Source organism: Theropithecus gelada, chromosome X (genome assembly GCF_003255815.1).
Source record: "Theropithecus gelada isolate Dixy chromosome X, Tgel_1.0, whole genome shotgun sequence".
In the NCBI taxonomy this organism is placed as follows: domain Eukaryota; kingdom Metazoa; phylum Chordata; class Mammalia; order Primates; family Cercopithecidae; genus Theropithecus; species Theropithecus gelada.
Window position 1 is genome coordinate 1,812,989 of NC_037689.1, and position 7,002 is coordinate 1,819,990.

The following is a 7,002-nucleotide window of genomic DNA, read 5'->3' on the forward strand; positions in this document are numbered from 1 at the left end:
TTTACAAAAGTACATCTACTTTTTTTTTTCACTAAATGAATACAACCACTTTTAATATATATGGGGAGGGGAGCTGTGTGCGTATTTCAACACACACACACGCAATACAGAAATATTTCATAGTGGCAAATTTTTAGTGCACTGCCAAAGTGCTACAATAACTGTCATCCACAGACATCCACATGCAAACACTACTGGACTAGTACACTAGAGCAAATAAGAGAGTATTGGCAAAACTCTCTGGCAAAAACTTTTTAAATTGGAAGTAATGAAACAGAAATCCACTTCTAATTTGAAGGGTATAGAAAATAATCTTCATCATTTTAATCACATATACACATAGTATTATCTAAGCTCAGAAAATAACTTCTTCCTGTATGCACAGAACTCCAATGTACACTCAGTAAATGTTAGCATTCGAAGAAAATGTGCCATGAGGAGAATGTCTGAGGGATAATGGCAGGAAAAAGATATATCCATTGAAAAAGAGGACAGAAAGGCGTGGCAAGGATGGGAATGTGCAGGAAAGGGAAGGGAGAGGGAAGAAAGTAAACTGACCATAAAAGAAACCAATTCAAATGGAAAACAGCGACTAACCTTGACACAGGAATGAATCATGAAGGCTGGACGGGTAGACTGGGAGGGGTAAAGAGAATGTGTCTTCTTTGTTTTAAGCTATATATAGAATTGTCAGATTTAGCCAAAGCCGAGTTGGAATGGGAGTTGGCTAAATTACATGAAACACAGACATTGCCAAAACTACTTCACAACATTGTTCTGAACAACGAGACACAAGTTGTGAAGATGTTCCCCAAATTGCAAAATGCTACACTAATGTAAGACAGACAGTTTACACAATATTCCAGTTCAGTCTTTCCTTTCAACTCTGGGAAATTCCAAGTGCAAACAATTTGATCTACAGAGCACAGAAAGAAAGAAACCTCCACTGCTCCATTATCAGATTTTCAGGGAACAGCAGGCTTCACAGTCACAGAGAAGCCTGACTTTCAAAGCAGAGCAAAGATGGTGACAAATTGATCAAATGGAGAGATATGCTGTTATGCATGTGGGAATTGATCAAATGGAGAGATATGCTGTTCTGCATGTGGGCAATGTCTCCACTCATGGTATTACCCACAGCAATTCTTAGAGGGAAAATTATTCAGTAGAGGGAAGAGGGAATAAACAGATTCCCTTGACTACTTCACCCTGAACTTCATAAAGCTCTTTTGTCTGCACATGAATAAGATTAAAATACTCCAATTATTATAAAAGGACTGAGAATAAAAATGGTACAAATTCACTAAAATATGCCAAAACACAGAGTATTTTTTCTTAACGCAAGAAACAGGAAGAGAAGAAAATTTAACAGTGTGTCAGGTATGTGTGTGCATTGCTATAATCAGTTAAAAGCTAGAAAACTGAGGCTTAATAACTAATTTATTCAAGGCCACTTAACCAACACCACAGAGCCAAAATTTAGCCCTGGGTCTGTTTCATGTCAAAGTCCTGGCTGACAATTTCCACAAAACTGCCTTCCATCATCAAAAGAAGTCAGGAAGATAAACAGTGAGAACAGCCAACACATTTTTTTGCTATCTATTTTTTCCTGTTAGTTCTATGACTATTTAAGAAAATATTTTGGTATTGAATAATATTTCTATTACATAGCATTTCCTCCTTTGCTAACAATTAGTAACTCTACAAAGATGATTCATTATATCAGAAGCATCATGAATTAATGCATTTATCTGCAGCAGCTGCTAATACCACAAAAGAGAGAAAACCACAGATTATGCACCACCTACTAAATGAACACAACATAACCTATGAAACATTCATGCCAAAAGCCATGTTTCAATCTCATCAAGTCTCTAGACATAACTAGCAAATTAAAGAAACAGAGGATAGAGGAAAGCAAACATTACCATAGGGATGTAATTAGCAAAACTTAAATCGTAGCAAATGCTACATGTGAAACAACCTCATTTCATAAACGAAATCGCAAGAAAAAAACAAAGATGAAGGGGAAACATACGGATTAAGAAGACACTTAGGAGATTTACGGGATTCTACTAATTAAAAATAATAAAACAAGTAGCATTTATGCGGCAATTGAAAGTTTGAACTCTCACTGGATATTTACTGATATTAAAGAATTACTGTAAATACCACTTGTGATAATGGAATTATCATTTTTTTTCCATATCAGCCCACAGCTTTCAGAGATATATAAATAATATTTATGGATAAAATGATCAGATGTCTGCTATTTGTTACAAAATAATACTAGAACATGGGGAGTGAGTGAGGCTAAGTTAAAAAAGACTGTTCATGGATTCATAATTGCTGAAGTGGAGTGAAAAGTACATGGATGTTCATCATAATATGATGTAACATTATGTACGTTTGCCAAAAAAAGACCATGTGAGGGGTGGGAGGGCAGTTAAAAAAAAAAAAAAAGACATACCACATCACTGAAAAAGTTCTCATATTTTTCAAGGAAATAAATCTATTATCAAGGAATCACAGAGCAGAAAGACCTTAAAAGCAATCTATTCAAACCACCTCAATTTATAAATAAGGAAATTAAGGCTCAGATAGATTAAGTGACTTGCTCAGGGTCACACAACTTATCAGTTCCAGACTCGAGATCAGAATTTAGATCTCCAAACTTGTAGTCCAGGGCTGTGCTCTTTTTGCCAACCAAAAAGAAATGACTGCACTTAGACATTTAGTCCAGAACATCCTCAAAATTGACTGTAATAAAAGTAAGCCACATGGCAAGGAATGAATAGAGTTGGTTCATACCAAAAATGAGCTGCCAGTCACAGTGATAAGATCTGTTTCTTTCTGAGAACCGTGGTTTCCTGCTACATTGGGGAATCCAAACTGGGTTTCTCCCTCCTGTCCAAAGAAGTCAGAGTCAGGATGTACGTTCCACTCCGCTTTGGTTGGTGTCAGTAGTTCTGAGACACTGTTTTCACAAAGGGTGCTTGAAGGAGTCAGAGCATCTGTGTCCACTGTTAGCTTACTGCTGGGTGTCAAAGCCTGGGGCTCTGGACTGGAGTTTTTCATGGCCAAAGAGCCCAGAGATCCCAATGGCCCCACACTTACACTTGAGACCTCATCCATATCTAAGGGGCTCTGCTGAAAACCAGTGGCCGCCATTCCGAAAAAGAGAGAGGTATCCAGACTTTGAGGAGGGTCGCTGGTGGCCATCAAGGCCGGAGGGTCCACAGCCTGCCCTACGGAATTACTATTAGCAGGGAGGTGCCCTGCCAGAGTCGAGCTCACAGAAGCCACATCAATAGTCAAGATTCCAGAGTTCACCAATGCTGTGTCCAGCACTGCAGCAGAAGTACTGTCAGGAATATCAGAGAAGAGAGACACAATCTCTGCATCACTGAGATCATTCTGTCTCTGGCTGGTAAGTTCACTGCTGGGTGTAAGAGAATTTGCTGCTTCTAGCTGAGCTAAGAGATCCTGGCCCACCTTGTGCCTTTTGGTCATGTGCGTCTTCATGCTGTGCTTGGATGTGAAGAGTTTATTACAAGTGGAGATCGGGCAACGGCTTTTCCAAGTGTCCACATCCTGCAGGTGTTTCTTGGAGTGAATGTAGAGGCTACTGCGAGCAGAGAACCTGGCACAGCAGCCTTCCACAGGACACACGAAAGGCTTTGTACCCAGGTGGGTTATGCTGTGGCCTTTCAGATGTTCAGCCCTCGTGAAAGATTTCCCACAGCCTTCCACAGGGCACATGAACCTCCGGTCATCGTCGTGCTTCCTTTTGTGCCTTAAGAGTTTGGACATGCTGGTGAAGTTCCAGCCACAGCCATCAAAGTCACAAAGGAAAGGTCTCTCGCCAGTGTGACTCCGCAGGTGAATTTTCAACCTACAAGCCTTGTCATATTGCTTGCTGCAGCCAGGAAAAGAGCAGGAAAACAGTTCCTGTTCCCTGAAATGGGCGCGGTTATGGGAAAAGAGAGCACTCACTGTGATAAATGTCTTCTTGCAGCCAGAAAACGCGCACTGGTAAGGCCTCTCGGGTTCGAAGTGGCTGCGCTGGTGGGCGCTGAGTTTGGCCTGCGTGGGGAAGCTTTCCTCGCACACCTCGCATTTGAATGAGTTCTCCTGCTCATGGCCCTTCATGTGCGCCTTGAGGTTGTACACGGTGGTGAAGCTCTTGCCACAGCCCTCCGCTGGGCAGCCAAAAGGCCGCAGTTTGTCGTGAGACTGCAGGTGCCTCTTGAGCTTGTAAGAGGTGGTGAAGGTCCAGCCGCAGCCACCCAGGGGGCATTTGAAGGGCCTCTGGCCCTGGCTGCTGCTGTGCGTCAGCAGGTGCACCTTCAGCTGGTGCTTCTTGGCGAAGGATTGCCCGCACTGCGCCTCGGGGCACAGGTACAGCACCATGCCTGGGCCCGAGCCCAGCGGTCCGCGGGGGCCCAGGGCGGCGGCCGGGCCCTCCACCTCCTCCTCGGGCGCCGGAGCAGGCGCGGGTTCGGCCTGCTCGGCTAGCAGGAGGTCTGGCGGCAGTTCTGGGCAATCACCCGGCTGCGCGGCATGCGGGAACCCGGCTTGCGGGGCGATCAGACACCCGGGCTGCTGGGCAGGAGCGGCCCCTGGCTCCCAGGAGTGTGATGGGGGCGTGGCCAGGGTGAGGACGCCGTTCTCAAAGCGCAACAGCAGGTCCTGGTTGTGGATAGTGACTGTGCCGGTGAAGGCCGCGGCGGGGCCGGGGGCGGAGATCGGGGCCTGAGTGGGAACCGCTGACAGGCAGCGGGGGCCTAGCGCAGTTCGCTCCGCGGAGTTCGCGCCGCTCTCGCCCCCCTGGAACCCCGGGCCCTCCTCGGCCTCCTCCCTCAACACAGGCCCTGTGGCCTGACCCGAGCCCACTGTCTCCACGTCGCCACCCACCGGGTCAAGCAGCACCAGGAAGAAGTCGTCGCCGCCGCCGCTAGGTTGATCGGGCCTCGGCGCCAACAGGCTTGGGCCAGGGCCCCGTGATGCCGTGCGGGCCTCCTCGCACCGCCGCCCGGGCCCGCCATCTTGGGGGCCCCGGAGCAGCAGGAGGCGGCGCGTGGGGACCTGACCAGCCGGCGGGTCAGGGCCTCGGTGGACCCGGCCGCCACCCGCGGGGATACCGCCGTGGCCGCCCTGTAGTGTCCCGCGAGCCGGGAGCAGCTTCGGGATTTCCATCTCTGTGTCCCAGAGGCTGGGCTGGAACCGGAGCCGAGGAGGAGGCGCGACCCCGCCCCCTGCCGCGGGCCTGAACACGTTCCTGAAAGGGGAAAAAAAAAATGTGCAATGCGCAGAAACTGGCCCTATCAGATATTAAAACGTATTTAACGCCACAGTGATTTAAATATTCTGGTACTGGGTCTCTGGAACAGAATAGAAAGCCCAGAGGTAGAGCCTGGTATGCATAAATACGTTCTACGGTTAATATACGTAAGTAATTAAGGAGGTCTTCTGAGGTGATGGGGAAATGACGACAGCTTGTTCAGTAATGCTGTGGAACACCTAGGCGTCTATCCGCTAAAAGCAATTTTAATCCGTGACTCATTGTATATACCCAAATAAACACCCCCAGCCCCTCCCAGTGTTAGACATGTTGCTTCGTACTTTTTGTGTGTTAAAATTTGTTTGCTGGCTGGCTGACTGGCTGGACTGATGGATGAAAGACAATTCCTGAGAGAATAAACTGTCTCTGTGTCAGCAGTAAACCACCATAGTGCTGGCATTTCTTCTGAAAGTGTCCTTCCCCCTCCCACCTCCCCGCGGGACAACTTCCATACTCACAATTGTCTTGAGCAAAGTCTTCGGTACAATTTACCGCATAGTTCAATTTTTGTCTTGCTGATACAGAGATTAGAATGAGTGAGAGATGCGGCCAAAACAGATTAGCAGTGTTCAGCCTAGAAATGCAAAGTCTGGAGGATGAAACAATTTATATTGAAATCTGGAAAAAAACCCAACCTTCTCCTGGCTTCTCCCTATACAGTGTACAACCTAAACCAACTCTTTGCCCTTCCACCATCGGTTGTACCATGATAAATTTCCTGTCCACTCTCACAGTACAATGAGGGCATTCATTCCTCAGTTTGCTCTGCCTTCTCCAGCACATGGAGGTCTCTGGGCAGGAGTCTGAGTTAAATGTGTTTAGGTTAAACCCTCAGTCACTGCAATGGATTCTGTCAAGTAAAAGGCACAGACAATCTTGTCCAATCAACCTGGTGTACCTACTTGCATTTAAGTGTGGTGGCCCAGTCTTGCTGGGCCTGTGGTGCCTAATGATCTTATTAATGATGATGACAATCCTCCAATTTGTCTGTCACGACTGAGTTGGGAATTGACACAAATATAGGGTGAAATATCTGAGATGAGAAAGCTTAGAGTAATGACTAGATTGGTGGTGGTGGCAGGGGGATGGGTGTAACCTGTTGTTTAAATACTCCCAGCTCTCTCGCCCTCTTTTAATGACAATGAACACTTGGTCTCTTGAAAATCAAGTTTTTCATCCATAAGTATTTGAACCTCATCAACATTTCTACTCCACATACTTTTCTTTCTATTACTTTTTCTGGAGGAAGCATTTTTCAAATCTGAGGTATAGAAGAGTGCATAAAATATATCTATATGGTTTAGATTTTACAAAAGCAGACACCTATGTAACCAGGACCAAGGTCAAGCAATAGACCACTGCCAGCCTTCCAGAATACAGCTGCTGTACTCCTCCCAATCACAACCCACACTCTCCTATGTGGATATAGTCATTGCTCTGACTTTGTAATAATCATTTCACTGCTTTCCTTTATAGCTTTATCACTTTTGTATGCATCCCTAAACAATAGAGTTGATACGAAGTTGTATAAATGGAATCATATGGCATGTTTCCTTTTATAACTTGTTCCTTTCACTCTATATTATACTTAAGAGACTCTTCCATGTTGTTCATAATAGCTATAAGTAAGTAGATCCTTTGTCTCCATCGTTGACTGT

General features: G+C 45.7%; 1 protein-coding gene across 1 annotated transcript; it reads right to left on the reverse strand.

Annotated features, from left to right (window-relative positions):
• Window positions 1–2,550: 2,550 nt before the first annotated feature.
• On the reverse strand, window positions 2,551–5,595 carry ZXDB (zinc finger X-linked duplicated B). Its single transcript, XM_025372512.1, has one exon. It carries the CDS (start codon window positions 5,197–5,199, stop codon window positions 2,806–2,808), a length of 2,394 nt encoding a protein of 797 aa, XP_025228297.1. The 5' UTR covers window positions 5,200–5,595; the 3' UTR covers window positions 2,551–2,805.
• Between the last annotated feature and the right edge of the window lie 1,407 nt (window positions 5,596–7,002).

Bases quoted from the DNA above. Each gene is read 5' to 3' on its own strand.
- ZXDB (XM_025372512.1), bottom strand. From the start codon at position 5,199: ATGGAAATCCCGAAGCTGCTCCCGGCTCGCGGGACACTACAGGGCGGC.